The sequence below is a fragment of the Chelon labrosus genome, assembly GCF_963514085.1.
Source record: "Chelon labrosus genome assembly, chromosome: 11".
Taxonomy (NCBI): domain Eukaryota; kingdom Metazoa; phylum Chordata; class Actinopteri; order Mugiliformes; family Mugilidae; genus Chelon; species Chelon labrosus.
Genome location: NC_140344.1, coordinates 15,547,958 through 15,571,400, shown reverse-complemented (window position 1 = coordinate 15,571,400; position 23,443 = coordinate 15,547,958). Strand labels below are relative to the sequence as shown.

Below are 23,443 nucleotides of genomic sequence, written 5' to 3'. Positions count from 1 at the left end.
CCCTTTAAAGACACACATAAACAAACACAAACACTTAGCAGGAAGTAAAAACTACACCTGCAGAGGTGTGGGTCAAAAATAGCACACGTTTCCTCTGCAGCATTCATGTTTATTTCCTTTTTAACTCAAGTAAAAGTAGGACAGCATGATCAACAACATGTGCTTATGAAGTTTGTCAGATGCGTTTAATGAAAATAGTGAGTAAACTAATACAATTTAATTATATTTTGTAGTGTTAGGTGGTTTGAGTTGGGGCAACGTATACTGATCAGGTATAACATTATGACCACTTTCCTAATATTGAGTAGGTCTCCCTTGCCCCTCTAAAGCAGTTCTGACTCATCAGAGAATGGGCACGGGCCTTCTGAGGGTGTCCTGTGGTGTCTGGCAACAGCATGTTGTTAGTGGGGGGCCTTTGGGTCCTATGGGTTGAGGGAAGGGTCCTCTGTGGATCAGGCTTGTTCCAGTGCATCCCACAGATACTTGATCAGTTTGGGAGTGAATTTGGAGGCCAGGTCAACACCTTGTGCTGTTTTTCATGTTTTTTGAGTTGTTCCTAAAGCGTTTTTGTGTGTGTTTCTGAGTCAGGCCGCATCCTGCTGGGGATGGCTGCTTTTTGGGATGGGTGGGGGTACCTGGTCTGGTATAGCTGGGTGGTACATGTCTAAGTAACATCCACATGAATGCCAGGTCCAAAATTTTCTCAGCAGTTGAATCGTCACAAGATGGTCGGTTACCGCTGATCGGTGTATATTGTGTGGAAATCCGACCCACAATTCAGCTGAGTTCATGCAATGAGGTATTTTATGAGTTTAGATGAAAAGTTAGATGCAGTCTGCTAATGGTTTAGTCAACACTTGTTTTTCTTGAAGATGTATGCGTTCTAATTTAACCGTTCTGCTCTAAATCCCCTTTCATGACCGTTATGATGTTCAGTTAATGTTGAAAGAGCGTAAGGAAGGTGGTGATTCAACTGATCATTTTGGAGGATGTAGTCTGTGGGGCTTTTAAAGTGGATTGAGTTAAACACAAAAGCAGGGGCACATCAGCAGGACAGGCAAACCACGCAATCGTTTGTGGTCCTGTGAAGGAAAAAAAATGAGAAAGGGGGCCCCCAGATGGCTACCTTTTGGCATATTTTACAATGACAACCATCTACCCCCTTAAACCTATGAAGGCCCTACAGTGTCTCGACAATACTCAACAACCTCCCAACTAGGGGCCTCCTTCTATCTACCATATAACAGATTTCGCTAGTTGGGACTCGGGGGATAGCACACATATATCTTTGCCTGGGGGCCCCATAGAACCTAGTATGCCCTCTGCACAAAAGTGTTTCTGTTATTTAGTCTAGTCAGCTGACTAAAATGGGGTTGACAGAATAATAGAAACGTGTGTTGGTACAAAACAATGCAATTCAATAGTACTACAAACCACATCCTTCAAACTGAAAACTGAATCAACAGTTATTTCGAACAGATACTAAATGCTATAACCGTCATGAAGATAAGATTCAGTTATATTAGTGTACCTAATGAACTGGCAAGTGAGTGTCTAAAGAGATCAAAGCAGATAATGTTTGTTACATAAACAAAAAATGCTTGAATTTACTAAAGCCTAAAGTGACATTTTAAAATAGGTTTATGCAATCCAAAGTCCATAATTCATATTTCTCTCAAATAAGACAAAGAAAAGCAGGTAACACTAATATTTGTGGAGCTGTAACTAGGTGATGTTTGTCATTGTTGCTTTAAATCGAGCTAAAATTGATTGACTGAATTAAATCTCTGCTGTTGATCCAGGCTTTAATGTATAACCACCATTTTAATAATGCAGCCTTAATCTGCATCTGAGCTCATTTTAACTTCACTGAGTCTCTGACAATGGATCATATTTATTGGGCCGCTATGTGTTTTGACTGAAAAACATTCACTTATAATCTAAATGTTGCTCTCAAGGGTGGGATTAGTATGATGTTTTCCTCTGAAACGCAGTAGACTACAAATAAAATAAGTATATTGTACGAAGACGTTCAAAGTTGTATTAAACCACAGCACCCTGAATAAACAAATCCTCCCAAAGGAGGCAATTTTACTCGCAACATGTGTGTCTGTGTGTCAGAGAAATTAAATGACAAATATGGAATTTGGATTAATTTAATCCCTGATGGACAACACGCTTTGGCTGTGGATTAAAGAGCAACCTCACAGTCTGTAAAGCTGTTCTTATTTACGAGATAGGAGGATCTTGATGTGAAGTATTATATTGTAAATTACACATTAGTTCTCCACCTCCTGTGGAACAGGAACAACTGGATGACATTTTTCTTTTCAGCTCATGTGTGTCTCTTTCCATCAGTCATATCAGCCTCAGTGAACAAGAGAACTAGATTAATTTATGTTGTTGCGTGTTGTTACGAGTTAAATTTCATCAGAAGTTTAGAACAAACAAACTTTTCCTGCAAATGAAATGAAATGTTTCAATCGCGTGGATTTATCATTTGCTCTGTAATCATGTCAAAAGCAAACCACATAACATCTGCAACGGGTTAAAGAGCATTATCCACTTTTTTTTTTCTGATTTTAAAGAACTGTTATATTTGTAATCCTGCGTCATCTTTACAGGCTGCGTGTTATTAGAGCTTATACCCACCTTGTTTTAAAAATTGAAATCACAAAGTAAATTACATTAGAGCTTGGATCTCCTGAGATCTTACTGGTAGATACCGTATTCATGGAAACTGCATTATGGGGCACGACGGTGAAGTCATTAAGAAGCTTACAGACGTTCTGGCAGATTAGGTTTTTTTCTCTTCTAATCCTGTAGATTACTGCTGCACAAGCCTGCTGGCTGCTTCGTTGCGCCCCACAGTTTCCTTACATTGATCATTTTTTTTTTTTTTGTATCGCTGAACTGTTGACTAAGGCGGATACGAGCAGGACGGCGGGGAGGTCAAGAGTGCACCGCAGCTGCAGAAACTCCACGGCTTCAAGCGCGACAAAGCTTCGCAGAACAAAAAAAAAAACAGATGAAGCCAGGATTAAGAGATGCTCTCCGAGTTGGATTTGTTGAAACGCAACATGGATTTTTGTAAACATTTTATGATGGATATATTTTCTTGTATTGACAGAGAATAGGCGCCGGAAAGAACAACTGACATTCACCTAAGTGGACCGTTTGCTGAACGCAAAGGATCATCTCTTTTGGAAACTAATGCAGATGGTGTCCTTAGCTGTCTGCGGTGAAATGGAGACAGAGCCATGTTGTGAAGAGCGTAAAGACCTTACAGTGGAGCCTACAGAGACAGAGGTAAGAGGGGCCATTTCTGAGCCTGCCGACAGGGGCAATCCCAACGAGCTGTCCTGTGGGCAGAGGAAGACGGAGGAAGCCGAGGAGCTGTGTGGGAAAGATGAGGCAAAAACAGAGAGCTGTGCAGAGGAGAGGCTAGGCACAGAGATGAAAAGCTCCTCAGATCCCAACCAGGAGAGAGGAGAAACTGAATGCAAGGAGCAGAGGAAACTGAAAAAAACAAACAGTTGGAAGATGGTACGATTCCAAGACCCGTCAACAGACGATAACGTGCTGGAGAGGGACAGCTCAGCAGAGAGTCTCTTTCCACAGTATGCAGTGGTGGAGTGGACTTCCTCAACCTTTGAGCAGCTGTTTGTGGCAGAAGACTGGAAGGACATCACAGGTGAGGATACACCAATGAGTAGCACATCACGAGTGGAGACACACACACACACACACACACACACACACACACACACACACACACACACACACACAGAAATGGTGTTGGCAAGATAATTTTGGAAAAATATGATTTCCAGTGACTTTATATTCAGTTTACAAAAGAAGAAAAGTGGCCAAAAAAGTGACAGATCAGCTTTGTGGCTGTCCCTGAGCACTTGTTTACCAACAACTAGCAGATTAACCCAACTTCCTTCTGCATGACCTTTTCTTCTTTCCTCATGCAGAGGACCGGCTGTTGAGGAAGAAGGTGCTGAGTTCTGGGATCCCACAGGCCCCGAACCCCGCCTGGGGCCAGGAGGTTACCGTGAAGATGCAGGGTGTCCTGGAGGACCGCACTGTGGTGGAGATGGACTGCCAGCTTGTCTTTGTTATCGGAGAGGGAGACGTAAATCAGGTGGAAACTTTTTAATCCTTCCTTCTCTTTGACTGGAAGGGTTTTCTGCATTGTTGAGTGCATTACAACAAATAGTTGGCAATGACAACGTGTCAGTAAATCTCTCAGAGCCGCGGAAGTAACCCTGTGAGTTTATATTAGCTAAATGCTAACATCAGCATGCTTGCAGTGACAGCACTAACAGGATGATGAGTAGCAGGTATGTTAGACTCGCTGAGCATGTCAGGCGTGTCGGCAGCTGAAGCTGATTTGATAGCTATTTGTGTGGCTGGAATTTGGTCATAAATAATAAAACTATAGGAACTGAAGATAACACAACAGGAAAAGATAGGGTCATAAATATTATTACTATTTATAATGAGGTGGGTATTAAGAAACATTTCAACTTAAACTCTTCATTGTCAGCCTTTGTAGTCGCAATCAGAGGCTTACCAATAAATTTACTGAATTACCACAAACTTCTTACTAAAGTTTCTGCCAGTCCATCAGACATGTGTTACACCTATCTGCTCTGGACCACTGAAATGTTTGAAGTTTGGCTTAAAAATGTAAAAAGCTGTAAAATAAAACATACTTAGCCCGTCTGCTAAATAACTCGCTTTGTGACACTTGTAGGCCCTGGAGGAGTGTGTCATGTCCATGCAGAAGGACGAGATCACATTACTGCTGGCAGATTCACAGTATGCTTACGGACTTCTGGGAAGGTAAGGACTTTCCAGTTTTTGTTATCAACTTTGTGTAGATTAAGAAGCACTCTGAAGCGGAACCAAGACTCAGGCTGTTATCTTTTTTTTTTCTGCATAAATGAAATCTAAGTATCATCACCGTTAGAAGCCGAGGCGTTTTGAACCTGTTGCTGTGGGGGCAGCCTGGTTATCCAGGGGTAGCGGGGTTAATGGACCATAAACAGGAGCAGATGGCTTCCTCCTAACACCATTCAGAGGCAGCCTATCAGCGCGGTGTTCGCAACCTACCGACCTATGGGAGTACACCACTCATATTACGGCCTATGGCTTGGGTTTATAACCTTTACACCATTAAAGGGCCAGTATAAACACAGAGGAGATTCGTGTGTCACTGCCAAAAACCTATTGTTTATAGGTCAAATGTTTACTCTAGATAACCTGGACACGTGAGACAAAAATGGACCACAGTGATTAGATTTAGTATAATAATATATCAGTGAAATCATTTCAAAGGATCTTCTGAGTCAAGACTAGAAACATATCAACTAATGTGTTTAATGTGATTTAATCGGTTTGCTGGTTGATTATGTTGCAGCAAATAAGTGTTCAACAGTTCTCAATTCATCAAGGCGTTTTCAGCAAGGAACAGTAATACATTATATATTAAGCAATTTCATAAACGGCAAAAACTGTGGCCCTTAATTTAATGGCGATAATGTCCACACTGTACCTGTGTTGAAATAAGCCCACACCCGTCAGAGCAAATTAAGCATTATTAGATAGTTTCAAACGCCTTAATGTGCCGTGTGCGTTCTCAAACGTGCTAGTTTCCGCCTAAGCACGAAATGTTTTTGCTAAAAAAGTATTTAGCCAGATGTAGGATACGCTGTACTATTAATAAAGTAGCCGTTCTCATTGCCTAGAAAAACAGTGGCAGTAAAAGCCGGAAAAATGTTCAGCATCCAGGGTTACATTTATGACTCAAATGTACTTTTACAGCCTTGTTGTTGACAACAAAATGTTCAGATTTACTGAGGAGCGCCCCCCCCCCAGTACTGTTCTCTTCTCAGCACTTTGCACGAGGTCCTGTTTGTATTATGGAGCGGCGTGAAGGACATGTGGTTAGGACGAGGAGTCTCTGAGGGGTTGTCTAGAATCTGTGTGGTGTGGGGAGAGGGAAGCAGCGAGAGGTTAGTTAACGATTGTTTTCATGCAGCTTATTAGGACTGTGAGCTGTGTGGCGTCAAACCAAGTTTTGATTCATTGCTTATGAAGCAGACAATCATTCTTTCGTTCCAGCTCTTTAAACATGATTCACTTAAAGACGTTGTTGGTCGCCTTGAGTCTGATTTTCTCCTGTTTCCTGTAAAGTTGGTCTGAGAGTTGAGCGAATTGGTGACCTGGTATGTTTCTCCCTGCCTGTTAAAGTATATAAACATACATATATAACATATTAGCTGTGGAATAAGAAAGACAAGGAGCAGTAGATTTGACGGGCTCAGCATGTCTGTGCTGTAAAATGACAGAGAGGCAGCGAGGGAAAATTTCATTAGCCTCTCTCTGTTTTCAGGCAGATGCATTGATTGAACTCTGTCAGTCGCCTGTTGCTAGCAGTGTTGCTAAGAGCACTTCACAGTGATCTCTGAGAACAGTGCACAAAGCTGGCCAGACAGTATGATTCAACATGTCTCCGTGGACGCTGCGGCGTGGCTCGGCTTGTGGGTGATGGGCTGGCTGCAGCGTCCAATGCGATCAGAGCTGTAGCTCCTGAAAAAGGCGAATACAAGGATAATGAAACTCCGGTGAAAGTCGGGGAGCATTTACCTGGCTGATTGCAACAGAGAAGCTGGTCGGGACCGGATCGACTGTAAGAAACATTGACGTCTTTCCTGTGAGACATTAAAGCCCTGAGCCCTTTAAAGACAACAAAAGACTCCATCACGCTCGCCTTTTTGAGGAACAGCAGCGTGCGTCACCTCTGTTCCCTGCTGAGATATACTACTTAGTCAGACACACAGGCTGCGTCCCCTCTGTCAGCAGGTCGTTATCAGAGAGCAGAGGAAGCCAGCGTCTGTTGATCTCTGGGCAGGCGCAACTTTAACGTTAACAAAACCTTCAGGGGCTGGAGGGAGTCTGACTCATCAGCCCTGCACAAATCCAAAGCCATCGCATTAAATGGTATTGGCGGCTGCTTTATTTGCTTTACTTGCAAAACAAGAAATCATTGTTAAATGCTCTATATGCGGCGCGTGGATGTGTGTCTAACTGCGCGTGGACGTCCACACAACACACTAAAAGACTTCTTCGGTGTGAAGCGGTGCGCCGTAAGGTCGTGTTGGCCGGCTGTCAGCAAACATAAACAGAAGCTGAAACCCCGGCGCTGGCAGCAAAAGGTGTTGGCATACTTTTACTCTTGGCATTGCTGAGAACTACCTCAGTGGCACATGTTGGAGTGGAGTTACTTAGACCAGTGGGATGTGTCAGAGCTAAATTAATAGTTTAATTCATGTCCAGATGGACGGGATCAGCCAGTTAATCATTCTAGTTTTCCAACAATGCGTCACAAGGGGATTGTGTGCTACTTATTCTTTATTTATATAGTATTATTTACTACTACAGTTCATAAAAGCGCTTTACGTCAATGGAAATACACTACATGCACATGCTGTACATACCTTAATCACGGGATGAGTCACTATAGTTCACTAGGTAATAAAAATATGTTGTTGGTCTATTTGAAAGGTAAATGTTCTCAGGAAATGCTCCAGTTCAGGCCTGAGTGATTGGATCATAACTGGCCAGCTTTATGTCCACAAATTAAATTGCATCTCAAGCCACGATTTTGTGCTCTATATCCAAACAAACATTGACATCATTTGATGTACAGCAGAATATTGTAGTATTGTGTCTGCTGTCTCTTTTTGCTGCGTGTGCGTCCTGACACGGTGAAATGATATGAACTGTGGGACGTGATCTCTCTCACTCACCGAAAGCGTGCACGCTAAGTTATTATTTATTTATTAATTCAAGTATCTCTGGCCTAACAGTAGTTATTTTAGAGACATGCACAAATCTCAGAATGTAACTTAATATTTGAAAGCCAGCATACACACAGTAATGTCAATGTAGCACTGTTTGTAAACAGTAAAATAAAAATCTATGGTAATAAGGGTAAATAAATACAGGAAATACAGCTGTTTAACGCCACGTGACAGCTCTGATACATCGACATTTACACATCGCAAATTAACCACATGCTGATGCGTTTCTTCTGAGGGAATTACACATAGCTTACTCACGCTCAATCATTTAATATGTCAATACATTGACACTGAGATCAGATCTCAAGTGATGGCTTCAGACGCGTGTGGAGACTAATTTTAATGCTAGGTGTGAACAACCACTGATTACTCAGGATGCATGTTAATACCGGGTCTGAACTGGGTCATGAGCAAGCGTTTCAGGATCCATATATATAACAAAAGTTGTAAGAACAGGAATCTGGTGCAAGAAGGAGTGAATTCAAAGAAATATACCAAGTCTAATTAGTTCACAAACAACTTTATTTAAGGTCAGATCAGGGAGTGGTATGGCCTAAATTTAGATATGAAATCTAGCAGCTTGATTTATGTGTCTGTCAAAAATTAGAACATGGAGATAAAGTATTAATTCCAAGAGTTCTTGGCCTGTAGCCTGATGTGTCACGGTGCAAATGGCAAATTTTGTAAAATGGGAGCCAGATGTTGTGCGGTGAAAGTTGAAGACGATCAAATAATGAAGCATTGAAGCACAATAATTTAGCACAAAAATAACTTAGGAGGCATACTTATATATTTGAGTGTTTTTCTTTGTCTGACAATGAGTATCAGTTAATTAGTATCTGCAGTAGTAGCAGCATCTCTAGACAGAACAGTAAGAGAGCAGAGTTTAATCCTGAACTATCTCATGATGAATAACCGAGAAATGATCAGCGGCAACTGTGAACAAACACAGAGACTATGAATCACAACATACTAATGCAGTAGATAATCCCATGCTAAACGCATACACCTTATTGGAACAGTTGAAACACTGTGGAGACGTACCAGATGGCTATCACTGTCAGTTTCAGAGGAGAGAAACGCAAACAAGTCCTACTGTGGAGGGTGGAGAGAGGACTCTCCCTCTCTTTGACCCCGGGGGAGGTGGGCCCGATGACTGTTGGAGCCTTGGATATACCAGGCTCACTGATTTGGCTTTAGGGTGGTGCAAGATGAGTGAAGCCTCTGTTCATGGGAAACTACTGTAACAGCTACCCTGATGATTGACGGTCATTGTGTAATATTCATCCTGGACTCGTTTCCCTTAACTTTATCACTCCACCAGCAAAATCACGAGAAAGATGATTTATTTCAGTGAAAAGGGGGATCTTTTTGAATTATGTTTACAGGCCCCCTCTGGGCTCCAGAGAAAGTCTAAAAACTCCCTGATGTAAAATTGCTGGAGGTGGGACTGCAGGCTGAAATTTTTTTATAAAAATCCGTTTGCATTATGAGTAATGAAGCAGGCTTTGACAAGGCAGAAGAAGGATCTGTTTATCATTTTGATCTGTTTCCTGAAACCATTTATATGGCAATGTTGAAGGAAAGGAAGGTTAAAGTGGTAGCAGATTATTTTAAGAAATATTAGAAAATAGAAACCAACTAGAGAAACACTTTACACATATACTTGCAGCTCTGTGAGAACTGAGGATAATATTAGTTTTGCAAGCCTGTGATCATAATGCCAGATATTGAGCAAGTGGCCAGATGTTAGTGCCAAGTGCCCAACGATCAGACATAATAAAAGACGATAGTTATAAAAATCTATTGCTACATGTTTTCAACTTATACTACGGTGGCGTCAGGTCAAAATTATGAGCTTCAGGTCACAACTGTGTCCTGTGGAATATTCGGTCTGTATCAGATTGTTGGACAAATTTGTTTGGAGCCAAAAAAAAAAAAGAAAAAAGCTACACTGTCACCAAATCGCCATTGAAATGTTGCTCAAGCACTTGTTGATTGTTGCGTCAGTGAAACTGGCTGACCCGTGTCACTGTCCCGCACGAAGAAAGTTGAAGCCAAGCTCGGCTTTGAAATAAGTGCGTCACGTCTGTCACGTAGCAGCAAGTGTCCAGCACGAGTTTGATGCTTCATATCACCGGCTTCCACTGAAAATGAATTGTAGCTCATTGCCGGTGTGAACGCATCATCACTGATATGTCTGACATGCATCATCAGTGAATCATCTTCTTGGGAATGTGCTCTGTGTTGACACTGCTCAAGAAGTCGGCAAGTGTGGAATCACGTCGAGGCACACCCATATCCAGCAGTGGGAGTAGCTGCGAAAGGTAACAGTGACATTTTTCGGAGCAGGAAGGCACGCGGCCGGAGAGATTCTTAGAACAAAGGGCCAATATGACAAAGTGTCAACGCAGAAATGCAATTAGTAGGATCAAGTCTGACGACGAGTGACAACACTTTTGAAAGGCACGCGAAATGACAGTGACCTACGACACATTTTGTCTCTGTGTCTTCCTCTTGACAACACAAGATCTCGGCGGTAGCTTTAATTAAATGCTTGGTGTTAGGTTCATTTGTGATGTGCACGCTCTTCCTTCTCTTGCAAAATCCCTCTTCTTATCAACCAATGAAACATGACACGGCAGAGAACTGGCACTTCTGCTTTTCATTACATCAGGAACTCGCCAGTAGACAGGTAGAATGACTCACTCACCACACAGTAATACTGATCTGTGTTACTTTTATACACGCTGCTCTCCTCCCCTGTGAGTCTGTACTTGTTGTCCACTCAGAAAATCTTGGAGGTGGAGTTCCGCTGCGTGACTCAGTGTGCTCAACCACCTGGGTCAAATGAATAATGTGACCTTTGAGACGCTTCTCTGCGGAAAACACAGATGAATCCAAACCAGTCTCCTCTACGATGGCGTTTCCTCTCAGCACAAAATTACATTTTCTACAAAGGCAAATAATCAACTGGTTCTTGTAACTGACTAAGAACACATTCCTTTGTTTTACTGTTTGTCATCAGCTTCCAGATGTAGATGTGAACAAACCAAACGACTGAACTCTTGGCTGCGCAAACACGTGACCTAAACAAGTTTGACTGTAGCTTTTGGGCTTTGTGTGTGTCTTTTCCCAGCACAGACACGGCTGGCTGACTCGAAAACCACACCCAGGCCTCACGCTCCAGGAGCAGGCCAGCAAGCACTGACAGCTGTAGCACGTTCCTGATAAGATCAGGCTCCGCTCTGAATCAGCATGCGCTCCTCTCCTAGCTGCAACAAACCGCCACATCACTGTGTGGCTTTGACGTGTTGAACTTAAGCTAAAAAGAGATGTAGGAATTAAATCGGAGCGGGAGAAAGTCTTTTCTTAACTTCTGAAATCGAGATGGTGGGTTGTTTTGGCTCCACAGCAGTATTTTGCCACTCTGGCCACTGTTTGAACTGTGCATGTCCTTCATCTAATCTCCCTGGATGTTTACCTTTTTCCCCTACTGCTAGCAGGCTTATCTCTCACATCGACAGTCTCGGTTGTAATACAGCACTGCCCTCAGTTATATCCACTTCTGCTTTCTGTGTGTAGGGTAGTATTTAATGGGACAGTTAATGTGCTCTTATTGAATTTCAGGGAGATGGTATATACATTTTGAGAGGGCTTGCGTGATCACTACACCGGTTAGAGTTTTGTTGCTATCTAGTCTTAATTTCTACATTGTGTTGTTTAAGCTTCTTATTCATTGTTGTTTGTTGTTATTCTCTCCCTGTTTTTCCCAGTTTCATGATATGCCTACTTCCCTTTCCACTGCAGCCCTTGTTCCTGTTTATCTCTACTACTAGCATGGGGAGTTTTTAAAACCCACAATATTTGTTTAGGTCGCTTGTTTGTTCTGTTATTCAGTTAAAAATAAGGAAAACTATACTTATTTTTGTATCACGCAGGTTCACACGCTTTCTCATAACAATGAAACGTTAACATGAAGTATGTAACTGGACAAACCTATTTGAAGAAGTCCTTTCAATGCTGATCTCTCTATTACATAAACTAAACAATACAGGAGCTTTGAAAGATAGTAAGCAACAAACTATGCTCTTGCTTGGTAAGAAATATTTGTGCACTCTTATTAGTCCACACCTGTGGCCTGAGGATATGGATAAGCCTCACATGCGTAGCTTGAAGCCTAGCAAGAAGTCAAATCTCTGGAGAGCCCAGCTGACTTGCAAAGTTAAGTATCAATGCAACAATGTGCTCCATTATAAAATGAAAGTCTTCAATATTCTAAGTAAAAGTCCAGAAATTCTATAAGCAGGAAATGGGAAACAGCAAACCTACAATATCACCGCCGTCTGGACCAAAACGTTGCACTTGAACATATCTGCGCCTGCGTGAAAGGAAATAACTCTTTATGCCAACAGGTGGCTGTAGTCTGTACGATCCTGTTCAGACCTTACGTTAACCTGTGCAACCTCATTGGAAGTGGCCAGCTTGAAATACTTGTGTCCACGCCTGACATTAAAATGTGTCCTCATTCAACTCTTCAGATCCAATCTCAGTTTAGGTTTCAGAGTATTTTTAGAGCTGCTGTCTCATAATGGATCTCCACCACTGTTTCAGAAGCGAAAATGGTGCTGTTTCACGTGTGTGCGTCGTGACTTTGGCACATGTTAAATATTACGTTACAAGTTATGGTCATCAACACGGTAAAATCAATAATTAACTTTAAATTAATTCTTGTTTTGATTTATTTAGTATTTAGCTGGCTACAAGGACAGAGTGTTTTAAAAGGCTCAATTACTAATGAACAGATATGACTTATGGGGCTTTTTTTCTATGGGACGCAATGTGTGTTCACATTACAAAAAGAATACAGTTAAATTTGACCCAGACCACCTCCGAATGTGGTCTGAGATTGGATCTCTCTAATGCGATGTGTTCACACCTATACTTTAAGAATCAGCTTTATTGGCCAAGTATGTGTGCACATACAGGGAATTTGACTGGTCCTTTGTGATCGGATTCCCCAGGACAAATGTTACTGCGAAGTCTGAACGGGGCCTATTTATCATTCAAAAGGGGAAACTGGAAGGGCTACTTCTAGCTCGGAGAGTATGAAGCTAGGAAGCTACAAACCGTTGTGTACAAAGCTGGCCTCTGCTGAATCATGCTGATCAGCTTGTTTACTGTTTGTTCATTCTAGACGGCCATGTCGTGAAGACATTTGCATATTGGAATGTTGAGATGAAGATGAAAAACAGAGATTGAGCATGTTTTGTCACTTTGTTTTTCTTCACGTGCACTGGTTCGGTAACCAGAACAGCCAATCAGAGAGATCTCTGTCACTGAGTGCGGGAAGCACTGTAAAATAAAAACTAAGGCCCCAGACGCTCACCAACAACCCACCATCATGTCTTAAAGTGGAATTACAGTTTTTTACAACCTGGACCTTATTTCTGGCATAAAATACGATCCTTTACTCAACCATATCTTCCATACCCATATGTCTTCTATCAGTCTGTGGTCGCCAGCGTCCTGACCTACGCTGTGGTGTGCTGGGGTGGGAGCACCTCAAAGGCAGACCTCTCCAGGTTGGAGAAGCTGATCAGGCGGGCTGGCTCGGTGGTTGGCACGAGGCTGGACGCTCTGGCTACTGTAGCAGAGAGAAGGACGCTTAAAAAATTAACGTGTATCCTGGACAATGCCAGCCACTCTCTGCACATGACCATCAGTAGCCAGAGAAGCACCTTCAGCGAGAGGCTGCTCCTCCCAAGGTGCAGGACAAATACACTGAGGAACTCCTTTGTCCCCCATGCCATCAAACTGTTTAACCACCACTCACTTGGGGGGAGGAGGACAAAAAAAAGAAAGGGACTGAATGACTTTTTTAACTAACCTGCAACAACATGAGTGCAATAGCAAAGTGCAATAACAATATGCATCTGGTATTTTTCTATTTATGCAACAACCATGTATGTACAGTACAGTCACAATATTTATTATTATTATTATTATTCTTTTCTGGGTGTTTGGTTTTTGGGTCTATAATTCGTGTACATGTATGTCTGACAGTGCTGTATGCGATGGAGATGTCAATCTATCTATCTATCTATCTATATAACTTTGGTGTCATTTGGAGTTGTTCGGAAGATATTTAGATCCAGCAGAACGACGCGTATATCCATGGGAGTGACTGGGGCACCGAAACGCAGCCTCTAAATATAAATAAATATAAATAAACACATTATCTCCTGCAAAACTCGTTCATTTCACGGATATTTTGTTATGATATTCTAGTGCTATTCCCTGTTGAGTCCGGAGTTACCTGTTATCATCATTTGGGGTCTGTAGATTGACCTACTAACTTCTGACCTGGATGATGTCATCTCTGAGCGCCGTGCGCACCCGCGACGGTTGGCTTGTTTAACTGTAATTTGCTACTGCTACTTTTTGCAACATGGCTGAATATTTTTCCGAATCTGAGGTTGTGGACAACGACTTTGTTTATGATGGACGTCCTAACCGTTTTGAGCCAGAGTATATGGATGAGGAGCTTGTTGAAAAGAGGATGCGGAGGCAGAGAGAGGAACAGCTGGCCAAAGAACAACAAACCGCTGCACATCCGCGAATAGATAACAGGTAACTCCAGACTCAACGGGGAATAGCACTAGCATATCATAACGAAATATTGGTGAAATGAATGAGTTTTGCGGCAGATAATGCGTTATTTAGAGGCTGCGTTTCGGTGCCCCAGTCACTCCCACTATATGGATATAAATATCTTCCGAACAACTCCAAATGACCCCAAAGTTATATAGGTGAGTAAACAATAGTATTTTCATTCCAGGTTGTAAAAAATGGTAATTCCCCTTTAACTCTTGCTTGGTGTCATCTTGGTGGTTATGATTTTTGCACATTGTTCTCATTTGCAGGCTTCCTGCATCCTCAGCTGTTGTGTGTTTTGCCCCAAAAAACGTACGCAAGATTTCCGCTTAAGAAGCCATACTACATAAAAATCAACGCAGTGTTACAAAATCTGATTCCCACTTACCATATGCTTCATATGAAAGAGGTTGATATTTGTACCCCTAGTAGTAACTCTCCTGCGTTGGTGTCAATGTACTGGAACACTGACAACACAGTCATGCTTCACTGGCATCACCTCTCTCTAGTGTGCTGCATGCTGGGCTGTGTTGTATAACCCTGATGTTACGACAGAGTCAGTTATCCGAAGCGCTGCATTCAGGACACACGGGAGGATCACACGTGAGATGGCACTTCAGCCCCACTACAACCTTTTTCCGGCCCAGGCCAGCCACTCTTTAAATCATCCATGGCTGTTGTCGACCGTACACAGCTACAGATGTAGTGGGGCATGACAAATAATAGGTGGCTGCACGGAGCATGCTTTTAACAGTAACCTTATGTGCTCTTTTCCTTAACTAACACTCCTGTGTATTTTTGAAGAATGGGGACAGTGTTTAGCTGTTAGTATTCTTCAGATGACGAGTTTCAAACGTCACACCTTTCTGACGTCAGACATGATGGTGCTACCTGTGACAGTTTTTATAGCTTACATCACCAGCTGTCTGTTTAACCAGTTGATCAGTCTACTTCGGGTCCAGGCTGAAATGAACTTTGTGCAACTTGCTGCTAATGTTAGCAACACTCTAAACTACCTTGGAAAACACTGGTAAAAAGCAACGTCATTGTGTGCAGCTACTGTTAGCACTGTGATGTTAGCATTTAGCGCAAAGCCCAAATAGAGCCGCTAGCCTCTCTATTGTTCACAAAACTACCTTTCTTACTTTTCAGTGAACAACGAATGCTTTTGACGAGCCACCGTCTTAAAATGAGTCTCCTTTTTTTCCCCCACTTTGACCAATTATAGCTTCTCTTCTCTTTCCAGCAGTCTTCAAGTGTGGCTGTTCTGAACAGTTATAAACAGGCTGATGTGGTCAGGCGAGTCATAACCACTACTTTGTTTCAAGCACATGCTGGGCTCTACTTTGCTATGTTGCCAAAAAAAAAAAAAAAAAAGTCTGCTTTGTATTCATAGCTGCTTTCAATCCTTCTTGTCATTGCTCAAACACGGAAACTGTTTCTGGGATTCTTTGACTTCCAGGACCACCCAGTCCCACTTGTCACTTGTTGCTCACAGAAGTCACTTCTCATTATGTTTTTCAGCAATTTTAGACACAGATTTCAAACTACTGTGGATGTAAGCCCCCGTCAGAACGTCTAGTGATAACAGACACAGAGTTGCCGGGCAACTCATGAATCCACTTTATACATTTTGCTCATTTGTTACTGCAGCATAATGGAAGCAGATGGTCTGTAGAGAGGCAAGCTGTTACTGATAGTGATGCACTGTGTAAACGTATCACGTTCATGCAATATGTTTCAGTCTGTATTGACGGGTTGGCGCGCTAATCATGCTCCCAGTAGTCAGACAGCAATGTATCTTAGCAAATGTGTTGGTTGTCTATAGAGTAATGTGGTGCTGCTGATGTGGAGGGATACGAGGTGACAAGTGCAGACTGAGAGCCCAGAGGAAGTAGATCTGTAGCAAAGTGACAAGTGGCACTGGTGTGTGTGTGTGTGTATGTTAGGGTGATGAAGTGGTACCGTCAGCGGGGATGTGGAGCATGACTCATTGCGCTGAGACGTCAGTGCTCCGTCATCAGTCGTCTGCAGCAGTGTATCACAGGCAAACACATGCAGGCATGCACACACGCACACACACATACACACAATAGACTCTCAAAATATTCCTCCCAAAGTTAATGACTGGCAGACTCCCACTGACGTCCTCACTGCAAAATCAAAATCAGATGTGCAGTGTTTAAGCTTTGGGAATTAACTTAATTCTCATTAGAAGATCTCATTATGAATGAAACGGCCTCAGTTGTTCGATAGCGCTGATGGGATTAGTTGTGCCGTGGTAATGTTTCATATTGTCATTCCAGATGGGGAAGGACAACACGAGTGAGCTCAGTGCATCTGCACTGCTGGTATAAGAGGAGCACAAGCAGCCTTAAACATTCCTTGTGAATGAAATTTCAGAGTTTGCTTTCAAAGCCGTCTGGTGGGAGGGTGACCTACGCCATAGCCACTGGCTTAGGTTAAGTACAGCCAAGCCCTTCTTCTAAAGAAATGTGGTTGTTTTAGTGATGATTAATGCTCCAGGTCTCATACCTCTGCTCAGCAAGAGAGAGAGAGAGAGACTAAAGAGCCGGCAAAGTTCCTCTGTGACAACCTGACTAATAAGTCAGGAGTTCAGGGCGCTGCTATTGATTTACAGCTGCTGTTGAACAAGGAGGCAAAGCGGGCGGCTGCTGAAAGGAATCTGGATCTTTATTGGTTAGATTACAGACACACGCACACACAGTCATATTTCTGCTAGACATCGATTTGTCAGCAGGGTGACAGTAAATAATGACAGTGATGTTTTGTTGCATGTACACACGGCAGAAAAGTCAGAAAAGTCAAATGGTGCATTTTATGTGTGTGCTTGTAAACTGCTCTTCAAATGTGTCCAACAAGAAATGCTTAAAGGCCAGGTGTATCCGCTCAGGTGCGCATGAACAGCAACTGCTGCTTTAAAGCTACATCTCATTTAATAATCAGGGAGGTGGGGAGCGAGATATCTGCTGTTCGTTTGTTGTGTGCTCCATTTGCAAAATGATATTCCAGAAATGGTGACATTTTCTCCGGGGGGGTTATCTGGTTGGTGCACATGCTCATGTGACAGCTCAGACTTCGAAGGGAAATTAATTTCTGATCACTATCTCTTTATGACATTTATTCCTGGACCAGAATGTCATACATAAAGCAATGAGGAGCTCCTGGTCACAAACATTAATGTTCACCACCACAGAGGGAGGCAAACGGCAAACTTGTTGAATGATAATTAATGTCTCCCTTGTGATTTACACCCAAATCGCATTTTCTAAAAAAGAAAAAGCTTTGAATTCAAGGTAAACAGAAAGAACAAAATGCTTCATGTGTCCACTGAAGAAGGCGGACGTTAATGTGAAGTGTAACAGAAATGGAAGAGGAGGACTTTCATCTTTCAAAGGGCAGGATTTTCGTCTCCTCGCTCACAATTTGTCCTAACTTTAAAAGCTTTGAAGTTCAAAAGTGAAATCTAGCAAAATTTGATTTATATAATAAGTAGACATAACGTCTACGTAAATAAAGAACTTAGCTGCCATCGCTTCACATCAACCTCTCAGAGAACCCACTGAAACTAAACCTCCGTCCTCAGGGCTGCCCTAGAAATTGCCTCTTGACCGTGCACACCCCAGAGAGGTCTGCTTGTTCATATTGATTGATTATGGATTTAGCGTCAATCCTGGGATAAGATATGGTCTGCAGATAGCAGGAAGACTGATTTACTAGATAATGACCTCTGGAGGTATTTTTCTACGTTAGATGGATTGCTCTTATCCATCCTAACTCGCAGCAAAAGCTTTGAGCTTTTTTTGAGGAATGATTCATCTCGATGCAGCCGCACATCAGAGCACCAACCTCAGAGATTTCAGATTGTTGCATAAGGTAGAAACTGCTCACCTGTAAGTCAAAGGAAAGTTTTTTTTTTTCTTTTTCTAAAAGCTTTGAGCGTCCATCGTTCAATCATTCATCCATTCACTGCTGAGGGCTTGAGCTCACAGTTGAATTAATTAAACAGCTAACTCTGCTCTTAGACTGCAAGTTGCTTTCACATGAGGCTCTGATGATGTTATAAAAACAAGTTTTATGCAACATAATTCATTGAGCTAAATCTGCAGATTACAGCTGGTTTTAGGTTCTCTTTGTTTTGGCACCAAGGCCATGGATTGATTGAATGGTTAAGTCTCACAGATCTGCAAATGCATCCTGAGCATGAAACAACAGGCAGATTAAGTAAACTAATGTTTGGCAGACAAAGCGGACTGGTTAGTAAAATGGAGACCTGGACATTTTTCTCTGTAGTTTTTCTTTCTCATCCTGTCATTTGAGTTATCTCTCCCTCTCTGTCTCCAATCCCCTAAACGAAAAGCCTAATGTGAGTTAGTTAAAGATAGAAACTCTAGATTAAATATTTGCTGCTGTGATACTCTCTGATAGTTGGGCAATAGCATGAGTCTTTCCTTTTTTTTCACAGCAAACATGTCGGCTTATCATAACAGGAAAAGCACGGTTATAATTGAAAACACTAAAAATAGCTGCATTCCACTTAGATGAGTTACTTAAAACGATCCCTGTAGCGTGCACCGCTCACTGTGACTTACATTTAAATGGGACTGAGCCATTTTACCTCACTTTTCCTGTTACGACAAGTCTGCCGAGAGAAAAAAAGGTCTATTAAAAAAAAACAACTGGGATGTTTTGGCATGTGATGAATTTTTGAATTGCACTCGTCTGTTGAAAGGAATTATCTGAGCTTTATTTCATTGTCTCTCTGTTATTTTTCGTCTTCGTCAGCTGAAAGTCTAGTCACGTCAGTAACATCTCAGTGGACGTCTGCTGAGTCAGTTCAGTCAGCTGATTTAACTGGGTGAACAGAAAAATAACAAAACATCTATGGAGCACCAATATATGGCAACCAGTAAATAAAGAAGCAGCGCCTCTGTTTTTAATAGAGTCTAGGTAGAAATATCAGCACAATGTGCATTTATCTTAAAGAAAGCACAGCAGCAACAGTCAGGAAGATCCTTCATAGATGGCTGGCTTGTATGAATTATGCATTTAATATTTAAATAGACACCAATCAGGCACAACATCAAAACCACTGACAGGAGGAGTAAATAACATTGACCATCTTGTGACAATTCAATGTTCTGCTGGGAAACGTCTGAACCTGGCATTCATGTGGATGTTACTTAGACATGTACCACCCACCTAGACCAGACCAGGCACCCCCACCCCATAGCAATGACACTCCTTGATGGCAGCAGCCATCCGCAGCAGGATGCAGCCTGGCACAGGCACACACACAAAAACTGTTTAGGAACAACTAAAAAAAAAAACATGAAGAACAGCACAAGGTGTTGACCTGGCCTCCAAATTCACCAGATCCCAAACTGATCAAGTATCTGTGGGATGCACTGGAACAAGTCTGATCCACAGAGGCCCCTCCCCTCAACCCATAGGACCCAAAGACCCCAACTAACAACATTTTGTTGTCAGACACCACAGGACACCCTCAGAAGGCCCATGTCCATGTCCTCTGATGAGTCACAACTGTTTTGGAGGCACAAGGGAGACCTACACAATATTAGGAAGGTGGTCATAATGTTATGCCTGATCGGTGTATAATACACATGTTGGTACGTAATACTAATGGTTGTGAACTCCTTCAGGTACCTTGGTATTTGTATTCACTTCCTGTCTCAAATAGTCCCATCTTGTCAGGGTAATAGTACTGGCGGTCCCTACTACAGATAATTACCCAATGTTCTGTACTTCCTCTATTTAATAATCCCTGTGATTAAAAACCCTCTGCATTCCCGCAGGTACCCCTGGGCTGAGATGGGGTGCACTTTAACAGGCCTTAGGAAATGTGCTGTAGATTATATGGAGACTTTTGAGGAGCTCAACCCCCGGGATATGAGGCAGAAGATGCCCTTGATCCCTGCGAGCGCCGTTTCACTGGCTCATTGCTGGAGGAGGAAATGAAAACAAACAGGAGAGGAAAGCACAGGCAGCAGCTGAAAGGCCTCACACTGTTGGTTTAGCTTCTTGATCTCCGACTGCAATAGGAGGCAGTTTTGCTGCAAATTAACTCGTAAGGCAGCAGGCGAGGAAAAACAGCTGTGACGTCTCACTGATGCCAGGATTATAAGCTAAGCTTCTTTGCACGGCTGTATTGATGCCGCGTGTCCATCCAAGAGTCAAAACAGACGCAACACTCAACGACAGCAGCAGCAGAACTGTTTTCACCGCTGTGAAAAAAAAAAACATAAACAGCCTCGTAAATCCCCTTGGATTTTTCGTATTATCATGCAAGCCGCACACTGCATTTATTATGGTATATTAGGAGGTTGTAACCATAGAAACCAGGATGAGGTACACGGCTGGCCTTTCCATCATTTATGGAGCGCGTGACGTCAAAGTGACCACTGTTTTCCTCTGCTGGAGGTTTATTTTATTTTTTTTCCTTTCAGTCAGAGCGGTGAGGGGTCTGCATGACAGATAACAGGATGAGTCACCATCATACACCTTAATGAGGAAGTTTGCTGAGCTGCGACCTATGAATCAAAGTCATCTATAGTGAATTCAAACTCTACCCATGACAAGAGAGGGGAAATCTCTCCTTATCACTCCATTCACATGAACACAAGAGGAGAGGAAACATTCCTGTTTTAATCTGATTACAGTCGCGTTACAAGGAATACAACCACGTCGCACAAACGCCAGATAATAAAAACACAGCAGACTGAGAAACACACTGTCCTCGTTAAGGGAGACTAATGTAGATCAGACATAAGTCTTATTTCTATTGTGTGTGTGTGTATTGGTTTTGGTTATAGAAAAGAAAGTTGGTTGATAACTTTTGTTTGAGCTAAGGTGCTGACTGCTTCTGTGACACCTCAAGATTTTGTCAAACCCGACAGATAAATTACAACTGGGGCGAAACACCAACAGGACCACACGTATGTCAAATACTGAACAGATGAACACGGTGGTGTCTGCAGTCAGTCTACACAAATCCAGTCTGGCACCTGAACTTGTCTCCGTCTCTGATTGCTGTCAGAGCTGCAACCACAGCTGACCTCTCGTATCTTTAACTATCTTCGACTCTGTGTCGCTATTTCTGGTTTGAGTCAGACAACAACCTGCATGCTTTGTTTCTGCAAATGGAAACTGGAAAACTTTTGAAGTGGTGCTTTCATTTTATTTGCAAACTTGGAAACTCTGGGTGGCACAGTGGAGTAGTGGTTAGCACTGATGCCTCACAGCAAGAAGGTTCTGGGTTCGGATCCGACTGAGGCCTTTCTGTGTGGAGTTTGCATGTTCTCCCTGTGTCTGCGTGGGTTCTCTCCGGGTACTCCGGCTTCCTCCCACCGTCCAGAGACATGCTGGTTAGGTTCATTGGTGATTCTAAATTGGCCGTAGGTGTGCATGTGAGTGTGAATGGTTGTCTGTCTCTCTGTGTTAGCCCTGTGATAGACTGGCGACCTGTCCAGGGTGTACCCCGCCTCTTGCCTGATGACAGCTGGGATAGGCTCCAGCTATTTGGTACAAATTACCCTTTAACTTGTGCACGAAAATACAGAACAAAACAAGCTAATTAAATGGCATGGCCACAAGGTTAAATGGAATGATACATAAACACCACAGAGCCAGATAAGGGGCGGTTTTCTTGTTCTTCCAACTCTGCAAATGGTGCGTGAATGAAGCATAATTAGTGTCACAGAGCCATCAGCATAATGGTGGACCTGGCTTGTTAAAAGCCTTCTAGTTTTACAAGATAAAAAAAATGTGACTTCTAAACCACAACCTTGTTACACAACCTTGGAAAATGACAGCTACGTCACAGTTACGGCAGGCTGACGTCTGTGCGATCAGAGTTTGTTGCGGAGGGGCAGGGACGTTAACAGCAGCAGGCGGCGGGGGCGGCCCTGCGGCTCACCTTTTGGATGCTGATCACCGCTAAAGTTGCAGGTTCAGGTTTCACCGGGATCTTGCTGAGGGATCTCGCCCCGCTGACCAGCCTCTGCTTCCTGTTTGCGCTAATAAGACCCTGGGGGCTCATTGGCTGAGCTCAGCACGGCAGCGCACTGGTGTGGAGCTAATCACCGGTGACCCACATGACACCGTAAACCTTATAGATCTGTCAGCGCGCTGCGTTCTCAGATTACGCTCAGCAGCTCGCCAGTCATGTCAATTTTGTTTAATGCCCATGATGGTGACAATGGAAGTCAGATTATTCATTAGTGTTTCAGGCCTTAACCCTCAGTCTGTGTTGTGTACGCTGTGGTGTTGTTTCCTGAGATCACACCTGTTGAATCCTGCAAAGGAAGCGTGGCTCTTTTTGTCAGACAGCGAGCACTCTGCTTGTGTTTGTGTGACTTCTGTTTGCAGGATAACACATTATTTGGGAAGTGTTTATGCGGTGAAGCAGCTCTGTCTGCATCGATTAACGAGAAATGACTCATCACTTCACAAATTAAGTGGCTCATTCTGCGTCAGAGGGAAATATTGTACTTTATTCTGTAACAAAAAAATAATAAACCAGTCTCTAATGACATGATGAGTAAGAGCTGTTACAAACCAAACACTGTAAGACCTCTTTGGAAGTGAGTTGTTGAATCACACGTTCTGGGAAATAATAATTATAATCAAACAATTCTCATGTAAAGTAGAACAAATATACATACACTATGTAAAGCTGCTTCACTTAATTATGTGATACGCTTCCGTATTGTACGCTGCATCCGTCCGAATTCTGAATGTGAAATAGTAGCTCAGTGTGGCGCGCTCAAAAATCAGCCACAACATGACACAGACCATTATGCAAAATGATAATACTCACTTCCTCACTTGCTGTTTGAATGGAGATTAGGATTCCGCTAATAATTGCG

General features: G+C 42.7%; 1 protein-coding gene across 1 annotated transcript in view; it reads left to right on the top strand.

Moving 5' to 3' along the window:
• The first annotated feature begins 3,054 nt into the window (after positions 1-3,054).
• Positions 3,055-23,443, top strand: part of fkbp16 (FKBP prolyl isomerase 16) — a 30,251-nt gene continuing 9,862 nt past the window's right edge. Inside the window, exons 1-3 of the mRNA XM_084555437.1 lie at positions 3,055-3,694; positions 3,981-4,150; positions 4,766-4,854. Of these exons, the coding sequence (XP_084411563.1) occupies positions 3,214-3,694; positions 3,981-4,150; positions 4,766-4,854 (740 nt within the window). The 5' untranslated portion in view covers positions 3,055-3,213. The remainder of the gene's footprint in view (positions 3,695-3,980; positions 4,151-4,765; positions 4,855-23,443) is intronic.